General features: G+C 44.1%; 3 protein-coding genes across 7 annotated transcripts in view; 1 reads left to right on the forward strand and 2 right to left on the reverse strand.

The window, feature by feature from the left end:
* Cul5 (cullin 5) overlaps positions 1-14,593 on the reverse strand; it is a 30,165-nt gene extending 15,572 nt beyond the window's left edge. The window contains exons 1-7 of one of the 4 annotated variants that reach the window (XM_065454819.2): positions 14,498-14,593; positions 13,584-13,693; positions 12,414-12,513; positions 10,981-11,190; positions 8,485-8,723; positions 4,903-5,206; positions 492-599 (exon numbers count right to left, since the gene is read on the reverse strand). In XM_065454819.2, the coding sequence (XP_065310891.1) occupies positions 492-599; positions 4,903-5,206; positions 8,485-8,723; positions 10,981-11,190; positions 12,414-12,513; positions 13,584-13,693; positions 14,498-14,515 (1,089 nt within the window). In that variant the 5' untranslated portion in view covers positions 14,516-14,593. Of the gene's footprint in view, positions 1-491; positions 600-4,902; positions 5,207-8,484; positions 8,724-10,980; positions 11,191-12,413; positions 12,514-13,583; positions 13,694-14,243; positions 14,267-14,325; positions 14,466-14,497 lie in introns of those variants that run through there. The other 3 variants (XM_065454821.2, XM_065454822.2, XM_065454820.2) reach the window with 3 other exon arrangements.
* Positions 14,594-14,693: 100 nt separating this feature from the next.
* On the forward strand, positions 14,694-18,367 carry LOC135920526 (PEST proteolytic signal-containing nuclear protein-like). The gene is made up of 5 exons (XM_065454826.2): positions 14,694-14,837; positions 15,244-15,473; positions 17,689-17,766; positions 17,838-17,890; positions 17,957-18,367. The coding sequence occupies exons 1-5, from the start codon at positions 14,783-14,785 to the stop codon at positions 18,072-18,074; spliced, it is 534 nt and encodes a 177-aa protein (XP_065310898.1). The 5' UTR covers positions 14,694-14,782; the 3' UTR covers positions 18,075-18,367.
* Positions 18,368-23,117: 4,750 nt separating this feature from the next.
* The window catches only part of LOC135920545 (SAM and SH3 domain-containing protein 1-like), a 324,429-nt gene continuing 320,199 nt past the window's right edge, over positions 23,118-27,347 (reverse strand). For both annotated transcript variants that reach the window (XM_070538776.1, XM_070538775.1), the window contains exon 20: positions 23,118-27,184. In XM_070538776.1, coding sequence (XP_070394877.1) covers positions 26,909-27,184 — 276 coding nt within the window. In that variant the 3' untranslated portion in view covers positions 23,118-26,908. The remainder of the gene's footprint in view (positions 27,185-27,347) is intronic.

The raw sequence follows: 27,347 nt of genomic DNA on the forward strand, positions 1-27,347 counted from the left end.
CTTACTGTTTTCTTTATTGCACAGAAAAGTTGCGGGCGACAAACCTCTCAGCAGGCAAATGATTTGTTAACTGGCATGAACTAACAAGCAAAGATATAAAAAGGATCCCCCTCATCCTTTTTTTTTCATCCAGAATGTCTGGTAAACACTCAGCCATATTAGATCTGCTTGGCTGAAATGTTGCATTGCAACAAAAACAAAGTTTTAAAAATAGGAAAGTAAAGCACCTTTTACTGATTCCTCTAGCGCTCAACTCGTTTATCGTCAGAGGCAAAAGGTTGTTACCGACTGCAGACATATGCAGAAGAGCGAGAGGAAGTTCAAACTCGCTGATATCACAGTAATCCCTCCTCCCAACTCTCCAAGAAATACTTCTGTTTTGACACCTCTAACTGCATGGCTAAAAATTTATACTAAAGTAGAAAAAAAGCAAAGCACTAAAACACAAGAATGAACACAAAGTATCACACCACACGAGTAAGGGCACTTACTTTATCACGCGCTGTAAGGAACCTAGGGTCATCATTGAATGCTTCTTTGACTAGTTTGCTGAACCTTTGAAAGAGGTCCAAGAGTTGCTCTACATACTTTTCGGAGTCCTGCAACAGATATAGCGAGAGTGTAAGGTAACAAAACTGGTTACACATGCAAGACGACGCCAAAAAAAGCAAAATGGCCACATGTTCCTTTCTAATTCTTTTGCCACCAATACAGCCGAACTTAGATGTCGACATGTGACGAATGTCAACATGAAAACTCATGCTATATGAGAAAGTAAATCTAAAATGTTTTTCACCTATATCAGAAAGCAATGAACATATGCCTATAACAAATCTCAGATATAATGAAGGAATTTCTATGTCCAATGCAACTCTGTTATAATGAGCTTCAACTGTGCTATTTAAATTTGACAACCTTGACTTATAAAGAAGACACAACTATGCAGAACACAAGTTTTTAAAACATTTCAACCTCGTGGAACTCTGCCAACTCTCATTAAACAGACACTGCAACACTATTTATCTAAGCTGTGGAATGCATTTGTCAAAACACCACTATTCTAACAATACTTGGCAGCAAAAGGTATTTTCATGTGTACATTACAACCAGAGTTATCGGCAATCAAAGGCCGCCCTTCACCTCTTCCGCTATGCTCCTGCTCTTTCAACGGCTTGCACAGCAGAGGCCACAGTGGAATGGACTGGTGCTCGCACTGTTCCGCCTACTGAACATCACCGTGGCATGCTATTTAAATTTGATTTTATAAGTTCGCGTAAAATACAATACCACTGGTCTGGTGCCTACAACATGCTAAACTCAGGGGGCTGTCCCTCAACTTATGGTTGAGTTGTCAATAACTCAACTTTATATGCTGCAACAGTGAGCACAATCGCTCTAGCTGTGGTGTCGTAGCTTAAATAAACTGCAAAGAGTTTTTTCAATATCTGATGGGTAGTGTGCTGCATCAGCGGCTGTGCATGCTCGTTGGCATCACTGATGTGGCAACGGACCCCCGACGGTGACCAAAGCGTTTTGACAGCTGGCACGGAGTTCGACTCATACACTAATGCACTACAGTGTAAAATAACACGAACAAGCGACGCTCCCCAGGCACTCTAACCAGGCTTGCCGAAGCTGCTCGTCTTGCAGTTACTGAAGCAGCACGTATTTAGCGCTATGCAGCCATGAACAACTGTGCAGCGAGGTTGCAGTTTTCAGTTCATTTTGAACAAGTGGCTTGAGAAGTGTGTTTTGCACAACTTCCACAACAAACACGACAAACGCCATGTGCACACTGCGTGTCCACATGCGTTCAAGCGAATCTGTGTGTATAGAAATTCAACATGCAAAGATGCACTGAAACATGCGGACACACACTGCTGCAGCCGCCAGCAAAATATCAGCGACGCCATGACCTTGCACTGCTGAGGAGCTGGCACAACTTGAGCATACGATGGCTGTCATATATTGGAAGTATAAAACTCATTTTTTATGTTGACACTTTGAACATTATGGTATTTCATAATTATTTAAGATGTAAGGTATTACGTGCATTGTTTCTATTGCAGACGCCTTTGTGGCCATTCGTTAATAAATTATTGATCATGACGTTTTCACACATCCAGCCAATAGTTGTAAGAGGGTGCCATTACAACGTTATGTGCCGTTTAGATGGCAGGGGTTTGACAAAGCTCTACAAAAGCATGACTGCTGTTTACAGAAACATTATACGCTACCTGCTGCATTGAAATGAGCAATAGTTGGCTTGTGTTCACGGAAGCATTATCTCACACCTAGTACTATTTATTTAGCATGCTCAAAAAGTGTTGCAGGGCCCCTTCAAGGGGAAGTTATGTTTGCGAACTATGTTTAAGATAATTCTTTCTTTTTTACTTTGAACAGGTGGAAATTAGCAGCAGTTTGTCTACAGGGGAATTGACTATAACGTTTATGAAGGCAGTCCATGTTTTTCTAGAAAAACAAAAATTTAGTTATGTGGTTTTACGTGCCAAAACTACTACATAACCACGGAGCACACCGTAGTGGGGAACTACGAATTAATTATGACCACCTGTAGTTCTTTAATGTGCACATAAATCTAAGCACACGAGCATATTTGCATTTTGCCCCCTCATGAAATGTCCCCACCGTGGCTGTGATCGAACCAGCGAACATATGCTTAACAGTGCAACGCCTCAGCCAGTAAGCCACCATGGCTGGCAACGCTTCTTTAACGGCCCACAAGGTGCGAGTGTGGTCGCGACGCATGGAATGCTAACTGAATGAACAAGGTGACTTTCCCCAGCATCTAATACCAGCTATACTAACACACGTCTTGCCTCATCACTGACACATTTATACTGTCCCACTTCTTGCCAGAAAAGGTTTTCGCCTCGTGCCTCTGTGTGTGCACTCCTGGATGTTTGGATGTTGCAGGTGTAAAAAAAAGGAAACCATCCCTTTAGGCAGTTCCCATCGTTGAGCAAGAGTGCAGCACAACACAGACTTATTTTAAGTGAACCAAGGTGGCATTTTAGGGAGAACTAAAAGGCAACTTCAACTTCAAGTTGCCTTCAAAGGCAACTTCAAGGCAACTTTCAATATTGCCTTTTTACGATTATAGCCAATACCAGATATGCCACCTATGCTTAATAAAAGTATTGCGTACAGAAGCAACGTGGGCTGTGATGGTATCCATAGTGAAAGGGTCTGGATTAATTTCGACAACCTGGCACTTTTTAAAGGCTCACTAAAGTGGAACACTAGATCAATTTAAACTGATAAATAATTATTTCAAAATGAATTTTAATTGCCACAGTAATATGTTTATTACTAGAAGAGAAAATGAAGGTTAAAGCTCAAATTTTCTAATTTTGTGCAGAAACCTTAGCGCCACAACATCGCGATGTTATGCATTTCAATGTACTTTTAGTGCTTCGGCTGCTGTGGCTCACTACATGTTGAAACTTGCTTAGCTGTCTCCGACTCTTTTCGTTCTAGCCTCTTTACTCAGTTACCAAGCTCCTTCTCAACTCTGGAGTGGCTTTTCTTGATACTGTTTCTCTCTTTGACGTGCACCCAAACCATGATATACCACAAGTGTTTTAGCATTCCTTTTCCATCAGATTGGGGCTGTGGCAGTGGGGAATAAACTTACGACTTCAGGCTCATGGCCAATCACTTTTGTGGATGGCCACATAGTGGAGCAAGGTTCATGAAGTGGAAATATATGAGGGTAAATCAAAAGGTCAAGGCAACTTTGTGTTTAACCGGTACAAACGAACGCTAGGTGTGCCTGATATCATCGCATGTATACTTGGTGCGACATCAAAGTCATAGTACCCATCATTGCCCCAATTCAGTCAAGTGTAACGGAGGAAAGGGACCAAACGTACGGACGCCCCACTCCATGATTGCACCATCAAGGAAAAGTGCGCCACAGCGCACTTTCTGTGTTCAGAGGGAGTCAAACCGGTGGACATCCACCGTAGGCTACTAGCGCTTCATCATCCTTCGTACAGCGCTGATCTGGCGCCATCAAATTACCACATTTTCGGCCTTTTGAAGGAGGCACCGCATTGTCTTTGGTTTAGGCCAGCTAATGAGGTCCCACAAATGGTGCAGGCATGGATTTGTGAGCAACCAAACATTTTTTTTACTGACAGGATTCAGAAGCTGATGGCACAATACCAAAAGAACATGGCTGTGCAAGGAGACACCTGTGAAAAAAAAAAAAAAGCGATAGATGCCGTTGTTCTTAGTGAAAAAAAGATGTGAAAATCGCTGTTACTCTTTGATTTACCCTCATATTATCATTCACCCTACTGTAGCAGAAAGCTACAAAGGAATCGCGCATAGGTTTCTCAGAAAGAAAGATCTGCTAGCCTTCTGGTTAGCTCAGACGAAAGTAACTGCCCTGAAAAGGTGTTGGTCCCAGGCTCCATCCCCAGACCACGACAAATATTTCTTCTACTGCAAAGCCTTCCATCCAACTTCCATTCTCAGCAGCCGTACACCGTATCCACTAAGCCACCGAGGTAGGTGTCAAGGCTGAATGAGCAAATGATTACTGTAAAAGCATCTTAAGCTTGTTGGTGCAGCTTCATGAAGAAAGAACACTACGAAAGAGAGCGAAAAATAGCAGGCAGAGTGGAAAGAGTGCTTCATCCTGTCCACTTTCTTTTGTCCAATTTTTTACACTGTTTCTCCCTCATAAATCATGCAGAAGTTGAGTGTAGTGGAACGTCAGAAAAGTCAGCAAGTCGGTAGGCAATCATGGCATTAAGGACAGGCTTGCAAAACAAGGACACCAGAGGACACGCAAGGATGTTCTCTTTTTCATCCATATTGTGTCCGTTTTTTGTACGCATGCAATAGCACGACTGTGGGTGGTTTGCCTGCCTGGGTAATGATGTCAGCCGAGGCAAGCATGTCAGCCAGGCCCTGCGAAAGGACATGCTGTTCAAGGTCATGTAGCATGGGCAGCACACCGTCGGGCACACGATCCATGAGTCCGAACATGAGCTGCAGCTTGAGGGTTTGGCCGGCACGAATCATGCCAGGACACTCGGCGAGGATGGGTTCCCTGAAGGCCGTCACCAGAACACTGACGCAGCACTCCGTCAAAGCGGGCACCGATCCCGACTGCGACTCCAAGTACTTGGCAGCACGCTGCTCCTCTTCCTTCAGCTTCTGTTCCGCATACCTGTCCAAGGAGAACATCGATTCAAGAACCTGTGCTTGTGACACAAAAACACAAGGCAACAGCAATTGAATGTGCAATTGAGCTGCGACATGGCAGACTTTACATTATGGCCAGCCCAAGCCACACTCACCCTGCTGGTATGTAACTTATATTCCATATGACAAGCCCCACTCACTAATGTCACAGGTTCTTTAGGGTTGCTTGCCGAAAACAAGTCATGTATGTCAACAAATTTCACCTGGTATATAGCTGATCTTGGGCACTCATTCATTCTAACGTTTACATTTGCTTTCTTGCCTTGCATTCAGAGAATATGATTTAAAACTTTTGTATATACTAAACAGGAGATTTCTTTCTCAAATAAAGGCTAACCTTTGGCATATCAATAAAGTTTGTATCTCTCTCTCTCTCTCTCTGTCTCTCTTTCGCATACCAGCTCTCCTTCTTTAGTGATTTCATTGAAAATAAGAGATAGACAAAAATGAACTCTTCAAAAGAAAACATTTTCTTAAAAAACATGGTCAAGTAAGAAAAGTGGGAAATAGAATGCTGCTTTTGTGGGGGAAAAAAGGACGGAAAAGAACTTGAGACTTAATAATATGTTATGCATTTCAAAAGCACATTTTGAAAGTCCTTCCCTTGCAGCAAATGATACAAACTCATGTGCATCTCTCTATCAACTTAGTTCAGTGAGTTTGCAAGCACTCCTAGCAATACCCACGATAGCACTTAAGCATGTAGTCCAAAGTGCACTTAAGATAGCACTTATGCCTAGCTTCAGTACAAAGGTGCAGTGTAGTGAGAATGCAATCTTAAAAGAATGCAAATATCATTTTAGATACTTTGTGGATCAGTACACATATGAAGCAAGACACAGCATAAAAATGCAAGTCGGCTATCGGAAGAATACACAAAGTAGATCTGCCAAGAGTTATGCAAAGTTTAAGATGGTAGCGATTAGTGTGTTCAAGTATATTGAGAAGTGTTATTTGCTAGTGCATGCTGTACATGCTTATTATAACAAATTTAACTAAGAAAGTTTCACTTAGCACACTGTACTTGTTATGATAGGGTGCACAGTTTTTTTTCTCTGCACATTGTGTGACACTGAGACTGCAAATACGGAAACTAGGAACAAATGTACAGACGAATGGTGCGCAACCTTGCAAACAATTTATTACCACAGTAATAGGCAATGTATAAAGAGCAGTGAAGGGAACAATCAGTAGGGGACAGGAATTTAAAGAAAAGAAAAAAAATCTGCCTCCATTCCGCCCTGTGAAAGTGGATGTACAGTGAAACTGTTGCTGACATTAGACAAGCCTAAACAACAATAGACAAGTACCACCACGTCAACTGACGTTAGATGATGATAGGCAAGCACCACCTCCATAAGCGACGTACGTCATGCACACACGCACGTGTGTGGAAGTGCAGTATACATCCTCATTCTTCTTGGCCTTCAGCCAAGCGCAAGTGCCTTATTGAACTAAATGAATTTTTAAATGTAAACTGCACCAGAAAATTTGTAAAATACGACTTACACACAAGCTTGTGGGGATTAAGGATTACGCCAGCAATCTCGTGTTCTGCTATCCCTGCGCCTCACTCCTTTCCAACTCGCAACCGGTTGTCAGTGGTGGCGCTCCAGTTGCGATGATTTGCCGTGGGGGTGGGGTGTTGGCATTGGTGGTGCGTTGGCAGCGAAAAATTTCTCTTCAAATATCCTAAGGAGCAGTTAGCTTTAGATATTACATACTGTACATGCTGCTTCCAAGAAAGATCGCTAGTTATATGAATGCCAAGATAACGGTAGCATGTAACGGATTGAAGGGGGGAGTCATTAAGGGCGTAGGTAGGGCAAGTTGTGTTAGAACGAGAAATCCGCATAGATTTGCATTTATTAATGTTGAGTTCCATGCACCAAGTGAGGCACCAGTTAGATATGTTATTTAAATCGGATTGAAGGGTAGCTATATCAGATGCATTAGTCACTTTTCGATATATAACGCAGTCGTCAGTGAATAAACAAATTTGTGAGGAAATGGTATCAGGTAAATCGTTAATATATATTAAAAATAAAAGAGGACCAAGAACAGACCCTTGTGGAACACCGGATTCAACTGGAGCCGCATGAGATGTGGAGTCATTAGTTACAACAAATTGGGAACGAGAAGAAAGGAACGATTGGAGCCAGCTGAGTACTCCCGGGTCAATGTTGAGTGCGCTTAGTTTACGTAGTAGCAGTACATGTTTCACTTTGTCAAAAGCTTTAGAAAAATCCAAAAATGTGCAATCAGTCAAAAAACCGCTATCAAGATATACATGTAAATCATTAGTGAAAGTTGAGTTTGATCCTTTCTGGACAGCTAAGCTGCAGAACGTGTGCCTAGTGCTGGCGCACTTAGTGCTGGCGTGTGCCCATGCTAAGCTGCACTTATCGGAGGCCCAAACCGAAGGAGACTGCCCAAGCTCTTGCGAGTTGACCAACTGGTTATCATAAGAGAAAGTAGCCGCTGGGACTTTTCCTAGCGGCATGCCCCAGCTTGAGCCTGTGCTCTAGCAGCGACGTGCTATAGGCACACCTGTTTGTATTTTCACCTTTGGTGCGGGACATCTTTGGTTCCCACGCCTCCGCGGGACCAGGTATTTGTGCGGTGTTGGGCGTTGCCGGATACAATAAACGGTTTCCGTTAACTCAAGGCAATAGTGTTCTCGCGAGCGTCGCTCGGTAGCCCCTTGTGGCCTGAGCGCACGCTGTCATGCACTAGAGGCGACGGCCGACACGGCCCTGTGGCTTGTTAAGCTTGAGCCAGTGGTGGTCGGTACTCCTGTGAGACCCAAAGACAGCACAAGCTGCAGACGTGATAGCTTTGGATTGCAATTTGAATATACAATAAAACATAATTCTGTTATGTGGAAACTCAGACAAAGCCCTTTTCCAGCTGCCATTTGAGGTCTGTCTGAGTGGCCACAGCCGCTAGGTGGCAGTACTGTTTTTCGGTGAGCACGAGCTGACGAAAAATCCCAACCAACTACAGGCTAACAGCTTTACTGTGAAACAGCAAGGTTGCTGATGCTCACAAAAGCCAGTCCAAGAAATTTCAAGTACAGCAATCACTTACTTAAGTCAAGTGAACAACCTAGTGACCATTACAATGGGTCTCATCTGTTCACAGTTCACGACGTATAGGACACTGCAATAGGAAATCACACTAAATGACTGCTAGATGGCACAAAGCAGTGAAGAATGAAAGCTGAATGACAGCTTCACGTACTTCATGTAGTTCTGGACTCCGTTTTCTTCTAGGTACTGGGGCGCTTGTGCCCGGTAGAACTGCCGAGTTGCTTCGATGTAAGCCCGCTCGAAGTTTTCCCGATAGATCTGCAACTTGTCTTCCGGGTTAGAACATAGGTTGACATACGATTCCCGCACACCAACAACCAGCTGGGAGTCAATGGCCTCACCCATCCTCTCCGCGTGCACCAGCTTCATTGCACTTGCTTGTAGACGACCCTGGAGCACAGAAGTTGAATTTATTTAGAAAAATCCTAAAGGCTACCAGAAATCAGTACAATGTCAAATAGACAGAGGGGCTAACAGCAATACATTCAAATGTACACACAGAACATAGTTATATGTACAGGCGCTGACAAAAGTGGTATACTCCCCAAAGCGGGAGCCGGAGCAGCGGCACACTGCTTTGCGACGCCATCTATATTGACACGAGTCAAGCGACGTGCGTGCAAATAATAAAGGGCACCCATTGGCTGTCTCGATCCCAGATGCTGCCTGTAGATGGCATTGCGATGCAGTTTGCCGTTGCTCCGGCTCCTGCTGCATGGAGTATACCACTTTTGTCGGCGCCTGTACATGATAAGAACGCAATCAAAAGCGCCAAGAAATAATTCTCTATTTCTTTAGAAGCTCAATCTCCGTAGATGAAAAGCAGCAAAGATGCTGTGGCGTGAAATTCAAGAAGAGTAAAATTTGCCAGTGATAACCAAACCTCTTTCCCTTGAACAGAACTTTTAAACAAAACTATGTATCTAAACTGATTTAGTCCCCTCTTAATTGCCCATTTAGATTAAATCAATTCCTACAATATACCACAATTTCCAAAGGTCAGCTTTAGGCCAGACAAGTTCGGAAACTAGGCTGAATCAGTCATTTAGAATAACTAGTTCCTCTGAGCAGATAAACTGAAGGATGACAGCGCACATCCACATAGCCTTAATGTAAATGGAATGATGCATGAACTTTTATGAGCTGTTTAATTCATATGTCATCCTGTCTGGACTAAATTAGTAGGGATATTATGAGCGGTATTGGGCATGTTTATTTTTCCAAGTTGCTTGCACAGTTATCTTCCAAGTTGTTGTTTTAGGCTTGACAATGTTCACACGTTTTGTTTAAAAAGGAGTAAGGGCAATTCGATGCACCTTATTTTCAAATTATGATATTTCAATGTTACCAGTGCTGTTGGAATAATTAAGATGCCCAAGTTTGTGGGGACACACAATGCTCTCGCATTCCCTGATGCTGTTTTCCCCGCATGGCTCGCCCATCTCCTGGAATCCAGCTTCCCCGTATAAAACGTGCTGTGTTTGGATGCTAGCACCATGTGACCGCATAAATACACGAGCACAAGTGGAAATTGTTCCCTCCTTTTTGGCGTGAGGAAATCATCATGTGTGGAGTGATTGCTCGCTTGTTGGTTCTCTTTCGCTATGGGACGTTGACCTGTGCAAACTCACTGCACGCACAATGATGTATTCCATGAGACAGACTCACGGACGCCTTCCCGTTTGCTCGAATGAACCTCCGTTCACGAGACTTCACCTGCAAATGACTTGGGCGCGAGCGTCCAGCATGGGGCAAACATTCGCTAGGTACCCTGGCGTGGCAAGTTGAAACCACAAGATTCCTCAGGGTGTTTTATTGGCCTGCTACATTTGTTGTATATCGGCTAGTTGGCTTATTGTATAGAAGGTGCAATAAACGCCCTTTTGTTTGTTTGCACTATTGTGAACTGTTTGAGGCCCCACAACTCTCACGACTTCAAGAACAGCTTAAAGTTATTAGTGTCATTACATAGTGTGATTCTAATTTGCAATCTCAATCAGCATATCACTAAATATTCTTTTATGATTTTATAAATTTCAGCACCTCTCTAAACATACGTGCAAAATAACAGAAGGGGAATATTTTTAATTATAGAACTGAGCCAAATTCTTTAAAAATGTCTTGATAGTACAAACATTGAGCTTGTTTTGAGCAATATTTAAGCATGCTGTGCTGCCCATCTATGCCTGCTTTAAGGAGGGTTATCTACTGCTTAGCTTGAATAAACAGTCATCTCAAATCAAGATCAAATCATGTGGTTTAATGCCCATGGCATATCATGGGCTACAAGAAACGCCATATTGAGGACTCCAGATATTTTTAGTGACCTGAGTATTCTATAATATGGAGCTAAATCCAAGTTAAACAAACGTCTTTACATTCTTTCAGTGCATAATTTTCAGGTATTGTTTTCTACTTTAAACCTATAAATTTACCAGGTGCACGTTACATTTAGAGATGCATTAAAATTGCCTAAATACTGCCAAGGTGGTGCATTTGGATGTTTCTTTTTCAGCCTCTTTTTGTTAATTAAACCCACCAGATAATCTGACGAATTCCGTTGGTCACGTCAAGGTTTCATTAACAAAAGCCGACTACAGGCCTGAGCGCTCGTCCTATCCGTGATTGGCGCATGGTCACAGCTCACCTTGATGGTCGAGAAGATGCTCTGGTTCCAGGTGTCGAGCATGAGCTTACGAACGAGGCCCTCCTCGGTTTTCTTCAGGCTCTTGCCGGCCAGCACGGTCTCCAGCTGCCCGAAAGGCATGGGCAGGTAGCTGCACTGGACGAAGAACTTTCGCCACTCCTTGATGTACGCATTCAGCAAGGCCTGGTCCTCCTGATGTTCAAGAACACGCTGCGTGGACACCATACAGAATTGGTTTATGTGGGAGTATCAGTCGAGTAAGAGTTCATAATTGAGTAAAAACACAGGGCAAAGACAAATCAATTGCAACATGTTGCACTATGCACATCAACTTGCACAGTGAGAGCTGAAAATGTGATTCTGATAAACTAGTTTTATGCTCACTTTGATGAGACTGATTCATGAGGTTCAATGTAATGTCTCAATGTAACAAGAGGCTTACAAGAGGTACTGTAGTAAAGGGTGCAAAATTATTTTTCAATATGCCCTGAAGCCTTGGTACATGAGTGCTTTTGCATTCAACTCTCATCAAAATGTGGCCACAGTTCGGAAACTGAACCTGCAACCTTGCGCTCAACTGTAGAATGCCAAAACTGCTTAGTCACCATGGAAGCTACATAAATGTTCAGCGACCACAGCTTTATGCTCGATGTTTTCGACTGGCATGACCACCTTACGTAAACCACTAATCAAAGTACCACCAACTAACACACTGGATTACGAAGTCGTGATCCATGGTCTCGATGTTTGTAATCATTGAAGAGTTCGGCGCCCAATGAGAGTGCATAACAATGAGCCGGGAAGACAGGCGATGTCAAAGGCAGGGGAGCCAGGCACCAGGCTTTGTCTTGCTCAAATAGCATACAAGATGCTGTTGTTGCCATATCATAAACATAGAAAATTTGTTATTAAGTTAGGGTGCAGTCTTAGTGGATGTGAACTACACCACCAATGGATTGATAAAAACAAAAAATGTTGGTATGCAGTGTGCTCCAGTTCCAATCGTGTTTTTGTACCTTTCGTTTCTTTGTTATATGTTTATCAAACTTTAATGCAACATGTCTTACAGAAGAATTAAAACTCGCTATAAGAAAGTTTTATTTGCGAAGCCACGACCACACCTGAGACAAGCTGCAGCTTTCATATCATGTGGTGTTGCAATGCCCATAGACGAGTTTGCACAGATGGTGCAATTAGGAGTCATATATTGTAATGTTTTTTCCTTCAAATTCTATCTATTTCTGATATTTTTCAGGCCATGCAGCTAATCTCAATGACATGTGGGGCACAGCTACGTGTGAGCCAATGACAAAGGGCAAGTAGAATGAAGAATGAAGACGATCGTAACAAAATATGCGCTCAGATTTCCTTCTAAGCATATCATAAGAAACTATGGAAGATGCCAAATGAGCATGCTCAAGGCCAATACTGACCCTCTGTGCAACGCTAATGAATTCAAGGATGTCTTCCTGAAGAGCGGCATAGAGCTTTGAAGGCCCACGCTCATCCCATAGGCACACTGCATGGATGTCCCTAGAAAGAAATATGCCAATGTTCAATCAGTGCACCCATGGCAGCTTTTTAAACATCCATCATTGCCACATTATATAAAATTGATGAAGCACACAAACCTTATGAAAGACTTTTTAAATGTTATAGTAAAGTGTAGAAAACTCATTATGCAATCTACAACAAGGTTTGATTAAAAAAGTGTCAGTGCAAAGATGGTTTGCATCATCAAAGCACGTAGTGTACATATGTAACATGTGTGCTAGTTTGAGACAACAGACACAAATGACAGCTAAGCAAGGAATGCCGGACGTGTCCTCTTGCTTCAATGGCGTCATTTACTAAACAGTGTGTGTTTTTCACATTTGTTAAGATATGGTGAAAAATAAATTGAACTCCCAGGGACAACATCCGGCTTATTCGTAAGATGCCACATCAAAGCAGTGTGTGGCAGCTCACAAATGTTTTATATTTCTTGCCGTTGGCTGCATGCGCAACAGGCCAAATTTCGAAAGACCCTCAAAAGTGACAGATGAGAAAATGCTACACATTTCATGGTGTGTTCTCAGCAGCACTACTGTTTGTGCGGCGGTGGTATCAGTAAATGCAGAAATATCTTCTTGGCATTCACTTTACGCTGACCGCAAGACAAGGGCTTGTAAGGCATCACTAACAACGCAGAAATCAGCGGAACAGTTTCAGATCATTAGGATAACAAAGAAACAGCTCGCTGAACCCCCCATAGGTTCGCTTACTAAAACCACACATACACTCACAAAATTATAAGAAAAAAAACAACAATATTATTTGTTACACGTACATAATTTTACACTAAATTTTTTTCACCTGACAGATTCAAGTGGCAGTGCATGTTACATTTTGGCTAACACAATTTGATCTTGAGATATGTTTGTGCCTGACGAATGTATGTGCGACTAACTTTATATTTTTCCTTCAGTTAACATAAACATTGACACAACCATTCGAGTACAGCACTAACTCTCTTGCACTATTTTGCACCGAATTAAACCAATGGTTTAAGAAGTGGAAAAATGGGGCATTCAGAGCCACACAAGTTCGTGAAGAGAACTCACCAGAACAATCCCTGCCATTCGTCTCTCGTGATTGGATCCTGGTGAAGCAGCTTCAATATCGTCGGCCGCATTTTGGGCCATCGCTCGTCAAACTGCAGCTGGGGTTTTTCCTGCGGAAGTTTCGCCATATACTATACGTTCATGTTACGGCGGTGCTCGCGCAGCGTCATTACTTTCGCTCGTTCATCGGAGTACACGCCCGAGAGTATTTTTATTATGTTGTACAATTACCGGCAGCTGCGCACGCTAACTAAATACGGGCTTGTGGTATCTCGACACAGCCCAAATCTGTATTGTCAAGTGTCAGACAAGCCGAAATTGCGTACGGACTACGACGCGCATCGCACTACCGTGCATGTGAGAGCTTTTCCTCAAGGCAAGCGTATGAGGTACACCATGGGTCGAGGTTCACCGGCACACACTAATTGCGCCAGCAGCCCAAGAATAGAAGCTATCGCAACAGGCAATTCCAAGATTACTCTGAACCTAAAGCGGCGCTGTTGCGACACTGGGAAGCGCGCACATAGGTATACGTGACGCGCGATTCTCAGATCATCCGATCATATGATAGCATCAAATAGCCATGAAACAACGCCTAACGGGTTCAAACGAAAGCGATTACTTGTCCAAAAGCAGGCCACCCCAACAGCAATGTCTTACAGTCATTACCACAGCCGTCAAAATGAAATCTTTGCAGTTTGTTGTTTGTTTGCAACTATCAGCTGCCGTTTTATTTACTTGCCATTTAAACCTAATGTGACCGGCCTTACGGGTACTTAATTCACGGTGCGGAAGCAAGCCAGTTCAGCGGCTAGCTTGGCCAATGCCTAAACAAAACAACCATCTGCTAACTCTGCAGGAAATGTGATGCGAACAATCAAGGTCTTCGGCTGAACGCAGCCAGAAAAACTCACCTTTATCACCGCCGCCATGCTAGCTGCAAGCACGACTACAGCGACGCGGTGAATAAACTACACCACACACCAACTTCCCTAAATACACGACAAGCGCGAAAATATTTTTAACATCTTTAACTATAACGTTATCGCTGAAAGAACGTTACAACCGCATATTTTAATGAAATATGAATAAATGCGTTAATAAGGTTCTTACGAACAAGCTTAAGGGCTTAAGTGCGTTTTGGCGCATACTGGCAGTGTAGCAGTCCTGTCGTCTAGTAACAACAATCTGCGCGCAAAATGGCGAGCTCTACTGGAAGAAGTCGCTGGGACGATAAAGGAAGCGCTAGTTTAGGTAATTGGTGCATGTTTGTTTCTCATTCTTATGGTTTGCAAGGCTCATTAACAGAGTTGGACGGTGGGTTTGGTGCATGTTACGATCTCATGTCTTGGTAGCTGTTTCTAGCCTTAGCCTTAGGACTAGAACCTCAGACGCCTTACTCCCCGCAGCAGCGAGTTTTTGAAATGGAATGCTTATTACAGTTGAGTACATATATTGAAACGGGGCAGTGTGATAAGCAGCGAGTGATCTTGCGATCTTTTGCATTAGCAAATAGGCATGAGTGTTGCGTGATCACGGCCGTACCGCGGACATCTCGAGAGCAGTGTGTTCAGTGTGTTTTGATCAGCGTGTCACTTGCCGGCATTTGATTAATCGAGCCGTTGCTTTAAACCTGCCAGTGTATTTGCCGTTGACATAGGCGGTGGCACTACTGCGGTAGCGTCAGGCCGCCAGAGTGACGATGAGGAGCGGGAGTCTGCAAGCCCCGTCGACTCGGAGAAGCGAAAGCTTGGCGATGAAGAAGGCGGCGACGATGCAGCCAAGAAGCCAAAGATTACCATGGGGTTCTCCCGGACATTCAGCAGCGCTAAGGCAACCGAGGAGAAGAAGCCGGGACCTGCGCCGATTTCCATCAAGTTTGGGGGACCGGTAAGTGTTGTCGCTCTTTTTCCTGCATTAACGGAGCGGTTCTGTACGTACGTGTGGTGTTGTTGGTAATGTCTACGCCAGTGCCGTTCGTAGATGGTGACAACAAGATTAGATTAGATAACAAGATTGATAACAAGATGGTGAAAGCACGCGAGCACGCAGCTGTGTCTGCTTCGTCGACAAGCTTTATGTAAAGGGCTGTTCTTTTAGGCGGTGTAACCCGCCCCGGTGTCTCAAGGTTCTGACTGGTGTTGTAGAAGTCGCGGGGCGCTTTTTTCGTTGCAGGGTGTACGTCGAACAAGCTTTCTCGCGCCCTCGGCGCTCGTGCTGAGTCATTCATGCCGGATTGTACCTTTCTCGCGACTTACGGCGCTCTACCTTCAATATAACATCACTGATTTCCCGGGGAAGCAGCAGAGGCCGTAGTAGAGACCGGGCCTGCTCTCCTGGAGAGGTATCTTCGCTCGTGCGAGGCTATTCGTATGCTGCCCTATGTGATCTTTTGAAAGCACCTTCAATGATCTGCTTTGAGTTAAATAAACGTCCTTCTGCAAAAACATGTGCAAAAATCGGTAGACGTGAGCCGCGGAGCTAGCGAAACGGAAGCAAAGCAGGCACGTGCGACGTACCTTTAGACACAGCGTTATTATAACCTGAAGTGTTTTCCTGGGGCCTCCGCTTTACATGTGCCCTCCTGGACCAGCACATGTAAAAAATTCAATATATCGTCGCGACAAGAAAAGCGCCCCGCGACTTCTACAACACCAGTCAGAACCTTGCCCGGTGGGTTAGCGGCTGTGATGTTGCGCTGCTAAGCGCGAAGTCGCGGGTTAAAATTTTGGCCGTGACGGCCGCATTTCGATGGGGGCGAAATGCAAAAACGCCCGTGTCCCGTGCATTGGGTGTACGTTAAATATCCCCTGGTGGTCAGAATTAATCAGGAGTAATCGGGAGTCCTCCCCCACTACGGTGTGACTCATAATCAAATAGTTGTTTTGGCACGTAAAACCCCATGATTCAATTTAGTTCTGTAGAGGGTGTAGAAAAAAAGAAAAGAAACCAAAGTATTGTGTAGATGGGGAACAGTGGAACAGCGTAGATGGGGAAGTCGCATGATATATACATGGAAATAACTGGTAGTGTTACTGGAGTAACACAATGGGTGCGGAAGGGCGAGAAACCTTGTTGGAGATGGCCGAGGATTATAGGGAATGACGACAATGTGAAATTTCCAGAAATGGGACAATTTTTAACTCATGTGGTACAGAAGTAATTTGGCATCTCTTGGAGTCTCCCCTTTCCTGTGCAAAACACGCTGTTCAGTATGGTCACGCTGTATACTAACTTGCACACATTGTGGGGGGAAGTTCATTGGTGACTTTAGTCCCAACATTAGGAGGCACAGTTGATAACAGTGGCTGTATGGTGAGTATCAATTTTCTCCATGGGACCTTCATTGCTGGTGAATTGCAGATACAGTAACGGCATCCACAGATTTTGAGGTTTTTAGAAGTTCTTACGAGCTTCACAAGTAAATGGCACTCATTGATTACATGGACGAAGAAAACGGTGCTCTTGAATCTGACAAGGGGAGACCATAATGTCTATTCATAGTGAAAGGCTGCATTGCAGTCATCATTAAGTGCGTGAGAGCGAGACCATAATGTCTATTCATAGTGAAAGGCTGCATTGCAGTCATCATTAAGTGCGTGAGAGCAGAACACGTTTACCAATGCATTTAAGATATGACAGCTCATTGTTGAGCAAAGAGAAGGAGGGTTTATTGAAGCAGGATTCACCATACTTGTGGATAGTAAATGCTTCAAAAATTTTGCGCATTCTTTGCTCCCGATATCTTTTCATGATCGTGCACCAGTCCAAGTTTGGCAAGCATGTTTTTTTACAATTTGCACTACACTGTTTGCTATCCACAAGTTGAATCCTGCATCAGTGAACCATCTGTATCTTTGCTCAAAGAAGAGTTGCAATTTCTTGAATGTGATTTGCAAATGATTTGCAATGTGATGGTAATGGCCGCATATAGTTAGCCTTTCATTGTAAAACATTCTGGTTGCTAGTCAGTGCTTGCATCTGTCGTCACCTCTTGTCCCATTCAAGAGTGCTGTCTTCTTTGCCCAAGTATATACCACCTGGCTCAAATAGCACACTGTTGACTGCGTACATGTTTCTTCTTTTCTTTGTGACTTATGCAAAGAAATCCAAAGAGCAGAAAGCACCAGTGAAGAAGAGTTCAAGCTTATCCGTCGCCGAGGCCTTCAACCAAAGCAGTGATGTGAGTTCTCTTTGCCATCCTTGCTGAATTTTGTTTGAATACAATTACTGAGTGACTGTTGCTTTTGGCAGGAAGAAGAGGAGATGCCGCCTGAAGCAAAAATGCGCATGCGCAACATTGGCAGGTAATAGGCAGACTTGTTTGGCGAGAACAACACAGGAGCTGACACTATCTTGTTTGTCCCATGCAGGGACACCCCTACGTCTGCTGGCCCCAACTCGTTTGGCAAGACTCGCAAGGGCTTTTGTGATGTAAAGAAAGTTTTCGAGAGAGACCTGAAGAGCAAAATGAATGAAGTAGCAGATTAAAGGAAGCTTTTTACACACGCTCAACAAGTGAGCTAGGGAATGAATTTGTTGCCGGCTTGCATTTGTTGAGATTAATTGGTATTGTCTGCTTCATTGTTTGGCCATCATGCCTCATCTAGATGGCATGACCATTGTAAAAAAATAAAAGCATGTAAAAGTCAGGACCAGGAAAAAAAAAAGAATGCTCACATCTCATTCATTGGAATGGTAGTAGCGTTACCCTAGCAAGCACTGCAATATATTTTGTAATTTTCTGCTTTTGGTCTGTAAATAAACATATCAAAATCTCCGAAGTGCTTCTCTGGCTATGTCATTTATTTGGATGAGTTATGGAAGTAGTTTAACCAATCAGGTTTGCAAGTAATCAGCCAAGCAAAATATATAGCGAACAAATAAAATGTGAACACTCCATGACTTTTGCCGGTCTATGTTGTGTTGGCATGTTATTGGCTTGTTTGCTTAGTCTGGGATTTACATCAGCTTTCACACCTGGATGTTACTTGTAAGAGGTGTTCTTTATAGTACTTTCCTGTGCACATTTCATTTGCCCACTACAGTATCTCTACTTAATCAGTCGCCGCCTTGACCGTGCAGCATAGTTTATTGTGAATGAATAGCAAAACTTGATTAGCAGAGGTTTCTTTAGAAGGTAAGGGTAATAAAATATGGTGTTTCAGTCTCGTAAGAACATTCTTGGTAAAAAGAGCATTTAAATTAGGCTGCATGTGTGGAGGCAGGCTCACAGCCGACCATGCTTAAGAACAAGCCTTGGCATTGCCTTTCGTGAGGGATCATCGTTACAGGTGCCTACAGAAAAATATGTGAAATAAGGGAACGTTGGTTCTGGTGCTACTTCATTTGTTTGCCTAAAGTCATAATTTCCATTGTTAGTATGGCAGACAGCAAGATCTTGGGGACAGAACATTGCACCAGAAAACGTTTACACCCCTTGGGGCTTATCTTGCCCCTAAACAATAATTGTCTGTCTTGCGTTTACTTGAAAAAACTGAGTTTGCTACATTTTTGTCAAGAATGCCATGTCACACCGATAATGTGCATGCACTTTATGACCCGAAAGTGCCAGGTATGCAGTGTTAAAGGAAAGGCTTGCAAGATGAGAATTATTATTTGAGGGCAAGATAATATCCAAAGGCTGCAAGCTTTCTTCAGAGTGCTGTATGACCTCAGCTGCCTCTCGGCGTTTTCCGGGAGAACTGCCTGTGGTGCGTGACGCCCCGAGCGGTGGTCGGCGTGCTTGGAGCCGGCCCGGCTTCGCTGGTGCAAGAATAAGCCTTGGCTCTTTATGGCCTTAGTGTCTCTCACGAGGGCCACAGCCGAGCACAGGAACTGACATGCTCACAATGAAATGCGATCCACTAAGCCTATTAGAAGTTTTGTGCACTGAAGCAGGGGACTAATTACTGTTCACCATCGGGGTGCTTTAATATGTACATAAGTTTAAGTAAACAAGTGTTATGCATTCTGCCCCCATTAGGTTGCGGCAAATGGTGGCCAGTAACCAAGCCAACTACCTCATGCTGAGCAACAAAACACCATGGCCACAAAGTTGATGTTGATTCCTTCAAACATGGTGGTTACCGTTGAGTGCGGCAGAAATGGCCCCACATCCTGGAAATCAAACGACTAGCAGCACAAAATTTCAGGGAGGGGAGGGAAACTAGGAAAGATATTCGATGTTCAAATATAAAAAAAATGAGAAAAGTAATAAAGCACATGTGATAAAAAATTGCAGCTCACTGACACTGTTGCTACAGAGAGTGAAAGAAAATTCATGAGCCATTCCACTCTGTGAAGGTGGACACAGATGTGACACAGAATTTTGAACAAAGGTACGAACATATTGATTGTCCTGATCGGTGGTCATCGTGACAGTAGGCATGCACGCACATTCTCGTATCACCTCTGTTATTAAATGCGTAAGCATTTATATGCCTACCCCCTTAGAAATTTGTCGATCATGTAAGACAATGAATGGCTCATAACCCCTTGAGCAATGACTCATACACCCATAAATAAAAAAAATTTTAATTCAATCTCCCCATTACGATCACAGAAGAGAAGTGAAATTATACGTTGGAATGATGAACGGCAATGGAGTCAGCTGTGGAAAAAGACGACGTGCGAGCCATTGCTCATGATAGTTTTTGCTCACACAGATTTGCTGACGGACACAAAAATTGCACAGAACCCTAGCTGTAAACAGCTGTGCTGTAAAAAAAATCTACCACAGCCTGCCACTTGTGTCCCACAGCAGCAAGTGGCACACAGCTGGCAAAAATTCTGGCAGAAGCAACGTAGCGACAGACCGTATTGCCGCTGCAGAGACCCATTACGTAAGAGGCGATATGCAGCTGGGATCCACTCTTTTTCTTCCCGCTGACCATGCTGTGCCATCTAGTGGCATTACCGCAAACTTCGCACATGGTAGGCATGTCAATATATATTCAGACAATATTGTCTGAGTATGTGTGATACAGGTTAGATTCCGTACAGCACTGGAAAATATTTCTGATCTTTTTTTTATTAAAGCAGCACATACCCAGGGACACAAGTCGATGTCGAAGAGGTTCAGAAGGGCAGCTCTTACTCAGTGGCACACACACAGTGAACCAAGCTGGCGCCAAAGAGGTTCACTGAAGAGCAGCACATATGCAGTGATACATGCATACCCACTAATCCAGGGACCCAAGTTGGCAGGACTATGGCTAGATAGAAAGCTAGCCCCCTGAAAGTATATGGAGTTCCCAAAGAACGCAAATAACATTAAAGGCGTCTTATTTGTGCTTAGTTACCCGTGGAAAAATGTTGGAACTCGTGTGCGCAGCGAGCACCAGGAAAAACCGCATGCTCTTTATCATGTACGTTTGTCATTGGTTCCTGGTTGGTCTGATAAAAAAACCATTAAATCGTGGGATTTTCCCTTGTATGTTCTAACGTTCCTCCACTTACGTTCTACCCCGAATCTACTTGTGACACCGCTGCTGCCACTACATACAGGGACAAGTACCACATACAGGGACAAGGTACACCCAGACCTTGCAAGACAATGGGGCACATTCTTGTGACAACCTCAGACACTCCTGCTCTACTCTCTCCAATGCACAAGCATTTCCTCAGTGGTTTACTCGCAGCAGACGCCTTACCTTGTCGTCACCGTGGTGATTATCCCCGTAGAGCTTACGAAATTTACTATGGAAAAGAAACTCTGGCATTTCACTCTCAGCTACCATGGAAATGATGGGTAGTACATGGATTTGTCTAATCTTTATACTTGTGGCTTTGGACATTCTTCTGGCTTTGCTTACTATGCTTTATATGCATTTATTGGCTCAAGCAATCCTATTTGCCTCCACGCAAAAGGCAGTAAGACTCTGTACGTGCATAGTCATGGCAATTTTAATAATTTATACCGCAACATTTTGTCGAACGTGAACACTTTGCAAAGTAACAAAGAGGTATGACGGACGAAGCTTAGAAAATTCAAGTACTGATCCCACCATTACCATGCTGAGAAGCACACTTGCATAAACATGCCGTCAACGCTTGCACGTTGTGGAGCCCCCGTGTATGGCAGCAGGTGGCCGTAAGTGCCGCTCCTGTAATGCTCGTCACCCCACCCTCCTCCCACTGTATATTGTGTGCGGGTCTTGCATGAGCAAGTACGATAGCTTCCATGTAGATTTATGCAGCTTTGTGGCATAGTAAAATTAAGGCATGCGCACACTTCGTGTACAAGATTATGCTAGTGCATGAAGCTACGAAAGTGCATGATTCGTGCGCTCGTCTTCAAACATTACACTGTTAAAAGGTGAAAGTTTGGGAATGCCAAATAAGTAACCCATGTCAGATGGGGAAACGTTGTCCAACCAAAGTGTGCCCTTCAGGTTTTCAGGCTTATGTCAGTGTCCTGGTGGCGGAGATCTCTTGGAGTGGCACTTTTTGAAAGTTCAGGACGCATGTTCACTATTCATTGAGCCAGCCTTCTTTTCTTCAATCTCTATGTTATCTTTGACAGAGCGACATGATACTTACCAGGCAGCTAAAACGACAATGGCTTACAGCAACTCCATTAATGCAGCTGCTGTAGTGTCGATATAACAGCTATATTGCTGTAAAAATGTAAGGGGCATTACTTTACAGACAGCCCGAAAAGAGCACCAAATGCTTCATTGAAGTGTTCGATACAACTATCCCAAAGCAACAATGAGCGATACCATAGTGGAAGGCCCCGAATTGATATTTAGAGTGAAGCTTCTTTTCTTTTCTTCCCTTTCTTTGGGTAGGTGCCACCAGGTTCCCCGGCTTGTATAGCACATAATTTTGATTGAAGGAGTAGCGACAGTGAGCACACTTATGTTTTTACATTGGGTTTTTGAAATGTCGACCCAATGCTTGGTATACAAGTGCTCTTGCATTAAGCCCCTATTGGAATGCAGTTGCAAATGCCGGGAATTGAACCCGCGACTTTCTGCTGAGCAGCACAACACATCTGCTGAAGCAGTGTAGTTGAACCAACGGCAGCATACTACCGTTGGCTACAGACCCTTCAGCTGTAGGGTACGTCTGATTACCCGCTGGATTTAAACCTCCTGGAATAAAACTGCGGCACCACGAATTGATATTTAGAGTGAAGCTTCTTTTCTTTTCTTCCCTTTCTTTGGGTAGGTGCCACCAGGTTCCCCGGCTTGTATAGCACATAATTTTGATTGAAGGAGTAGCGACAGTGAGCACACTTATGTTTTTACATTGGGTTTTTGAAATGTCGACCCAATGCTTGGTATACAAGTGCTCTTGCATTAAGCCCCTATTGGAATGCAGTTGCAAATGCCGGGAATTGAACCCGCGACTTTCTGCTGAGCAGCACAACACATCTGCTGAAGCAGTGTAGTTGAACCAACGGCAGCATACTACCGTTGGCTACAGACCCTTCAGCTGTAGGGTACGTCTGATTACCCGCTGGATTTAAACCTCCTGGAATAAAACTGCGGCACCAACTGCACTTTCACTCACAGTTCACATGGCTATACTTAAAAACATAGTTTATTCACAGGAGCTTTACTGTACATACAATAACAGCTATCTCGGCATCTTGGTAAAGTACAGGGCACAGAAAGACATGACTTGATTTCTTTACAGCGCTATTTACATTTCCCTGCTGGAAGTGAGTGGATTCCACGTTGGTATTGAAAGTGCACAAAGGAAGCACCAGGCATGACCAGGTCTACGGCTTCAGTATTGTGAGAAGTACCTTACGCTTGACTAGACAAATGCACAAGGCAGTAACTACTACTGATGGCTGAGGACTGCAGCACTTCATGGACTTTCATTATTAAGTGTGATTTACGCAATCTTTCGAAAAATTCTTAATTCACAAATCTCAAAAGCACAAACACTGGAACAGAAGTTGCACTTATCCATGTCACATTAGTGCAGCCCGAGAATTCTTTAGCCCCCTAGGCGCACCTAATGCAAGAATTTCGCAAAAAAAAAAAAACTGTTGCTCTATAAACAACATAATGGCAAAGGGGAGGCCTAACAGTGCACCAAGGTGAATGAACCGGCAGCAACAACTGCCCATATTAGCCCATCCTGGATCATTCTTGCAACATCTTGTGCGACAATTCCTGTAGTGTGCACTGTTAACCGTCGCATGTACATATGCACACACACACACATACATCATGGGCAAATGTTACCTTTCATGCGCGCAATTTCTTTTTTGTTATTTACAACATTATTGTAAAACACTTCCCTGCACAACAAACATGCAATGGATCAATCTCACAAAGAGCTTTATCACTTTGGTAATCTTAGGAACGCAAAATCGGAAGCAGAGCATCAAGAGTTGACATACAGCAATGTTTAAGCTACATGACATGTTGCACACAGTAAACATGTACTGGTGGTACATGATATCAACTCTTGAGAGACTGGCACATTATGACCACAGCATGGAAATGGCAAACAAGGTAAAAGTCATCTCTACCACACAAACAATGACATTCTCCTTTTAAGAGTATTGCTCTCGAGATGCCAGAAGTGATGACCATTTTCTAGCCACCACCTGGTGCAAATTCATGACTTCTGCTTTCCAACTTCGCACCCACGGTGTCGAATGACACAGGATTTAAAGCTTCTGCCATGGTGCCTCGGCTTACTAGAAGTGTGTGCTTTGCTAGCACTTTAGAAGACGCTGGCTTGCAGTCATTACACATCGCTGAGTATATAAGTAAAAGCCTGTGTAACACACACATTCTAGCAGAATGTGTGCATAGTCAATTTGAATGCACAATGGTTGTGACAAGCAGCACAAGTTTGTGTACTGCAGCACAAGGCCTGTTTTCCTGACAGCCACTCTTTCCATTCAAAGCCTGAGAGATGGCTTCGAAGGCAGAATGGCACTAGGAAGCAAGTCTCAGCCAATATTACTAAAAAGAAAAGCACCTAGTGGCACATTTTCTTTAACTTGGCTTTGCTGTCCTACTGCAAATATGTCAAGGTAAGGAAAGCTGCAGTATAGTAAAGGACATGTGGCTTGTATTGCGCTTCTTGCCCAAGACAGAATTGTACGAATGGCACTGCGACAGCAGTGACAATGAAAGTCCATTAGGTTCACTGACACTTTCCGAAGTAGTTAAGGAGGCGCTGCATCTTTACGAGTTGTTTCACCAGTTCAACATGGCGACGTCTGCATGTTGCCATTACTCGGACGCAATGCAGACTTCGTGCACAACATGTACACAACATTCGCTGTACTTGTTTGAGAGGTAGGGCAGGGCTCGTGCAGGTCATGCCGTGCCAGTTCTGCACGAGCAAAAACTGGCACTGAACTAGCGATTCAGATTAGAATCGACCTTGAAACATGCAATGCAGTCACTGTTGCCTAAAATGTGAAGACACTCCGTGACCTTTGCCTCACTGATCATGTACTTGTGCATTGCAGGTATAAAAGCACAAGACTGGTTCCACCTTGTGTTTTGAACAATTTTCCAGTTAGCAGCAGCACGCAAAATGTAATCTCTGCTTACATGTACCAGCAAGAATAAGATTTTACCAGGAAATTAATAGGTGCAGAGTATGTGCGAGAAACTAACAAGACCATTGACAAGAACGTAGCATGTTGAGCCTTATAAGGCACCTAAAATGGTTGGCAAACAATACGAAATGCTTACAAGTACAAATTTGGGTTTCCTGACACGAATGCACAGTCCCTTTCAAAAGAAGCAAAGCCATAAGTAGCATGGATACTGGGAGTTCCGATTGCCATGCTGCACCCACGAAACTCCTGGTGTTATAAATCTCGGCATGTTGAAGCTGAAGAGCTCTTCTAGCTTTACAGATGCAACAGAAGGTTCGCTAGACACTGCAGAATCAGCTGTCGTCAAACACGTTTCTTTTGATGAAGGCCGTGCGCAGTTGCTCAGAAAAATTGAGAGAACATAGGAGCCACCAAAAAGTTTAATAGAACATTTTTTTGCGATCTAAGCATGCAGTGGGGAAATGGTGTGTGTTTGTTTGTGTGTCCGTGTGTGCAAACTGGGCTGTGCACCTCGGAGTTTCATGTTGTTTGACCGGGCTACAAAAAAGTTGCATTTTCTTATGGTTTCAGAGTTCCAAAAATGTTGTGCTAGCAGCTCTAACAGCCGTGGTTGATTCAGTCAAATATGCAACTTGAACATCCTCAATCATAGACACCAAAAATAAAGTTTGAAAGAATAATAGTATATTTGGTCTTTCCGTTCCAGAATGGTCATGTAAACAAACCACATGTGAACAATGGAAACGCACCGGCATGAGCCAGTTGTGTTTAATTTTATGATGGCACCCCTGTACTCTGGTGCTGCAACTTGCATGTCTTGTTGCTCAACTTGGCATTTTTGGGCAAAGTGTGGATCTTGTAATCGCAGTGAATGTAAAGCACCAGTGTCTTCAAAATTATACGTGTCTAGTGACAAGGGTTGGTAAGTGCTCAATGAACTCTCGGAATGTGTGTGTCTGATTCAATAAAAGCAACAGAAAAAAAAGGAAAAATTTTGCTTCTATGCAACCAGTCGTCTAGACTGAGATCATATCACTGGCCACGAGTTAAAGAGCATAGCTCTATGTTAGTCTTTTGCAGAACAGGAAGCTCTCACATATGGCCTAGTTATATTTCATGCAGATGTCATTGGAACACAGGCGTCATGAAAGAACAGCTAGTTTTTGAGTGGCCTAGGCCCACGATGCAGGAAGTGGGGACTGCACTTTAACCTTTGCTGTGAAAAAATTGCAGCACACTTTTCGATTTCAAGTTGTGCACGTGGGCCTTGATATCGTTTCTGGCATCTACAGACTTGATACTGTGCTTATTTCCAACACCTCTAAGAAGATGGCCATTTTTCCACAGTTGCTAAGTAGCCGCTGACCAACATTGCACAAGAAACTGCAGTAGCCACGCTCTGAGCCTACAGCAACGAAACAAGATTCTGTTGAAGGCCGTGGCAGCAGGCAAGCATGAAATTATCTAACGCCTTTTCACAACGCAGGGAGCAATCTTGTGCACCGTAGTCACACACTGAATACCACACTCGGTTCTGGCATCTCCTAAACAAGGGCGGGCCGCAGTGGCCAAAAATGTTGTCCGCTTCCGTTCACGGTACACAGTCACCGACCGCTGTCGCCCACACAGAGAAGGTGTACCGGCCACCCTCTCGCGTCTACGACGGTGACGAAGCCCGCCGCCACAGCGCCCTGGTGTCGCTCCCGCTGGACAACAAGCGTTGGCAGGTGCGCGCCACCTGCTCGCGAGTGGCGTGCCACTGCTGCAGGAGCTGTCATCGTAGCTCGAGGCCGTAGCGGCTCTGCTCCATTTGCAGCGCGCCGATGGCGGCCGCCAGGTGCCGGACGTGCCGCACGTTGGAGATGCCCAGTGCCCGTAGGTCCTGCTCCTGCAGCTGGGCGATGCGCGCTAGGTCGCAGAGCCGGGCCTCAAGGAACAGTGGTTCGTACATGGGCAGGCCGAGTGAGACGAGCCACGGCCGTAGGCCGCCCGAGTAGTCGGCCTCCACACTGGTGCCGTGGCAGGAGTCGGCCAGGAAGTCATTGGGAACCTGGCATAGGAAATGTGGCGTATTAAAGGGACGCTAAAGACAGGTGCTACATTAGCCCCACGAAGCTCAAACCCCATTTCACATCAAAGAAAATTAAAACAACTTGTTCGCATTTACTCCTGGCCATGGAGAGTATATTGGTACGAATAAAACATTGACATTA

The sequence above is a fragment of the Dermacentor albipictus genome, chromosome 5, assembly GCF_038994185.2.
Source record: "Dermacentor albipictus isolate Rhodes 1998 colony chromosome 5, USDA_Dalb.pri_finalv2, whole genome shotgun sequence".
NCBI lineage: Eukaryota > Metazoa > Arthropoda > Arachnida > Ixodida > Ixodidae > Dermacentor > Dermacentor albipictus.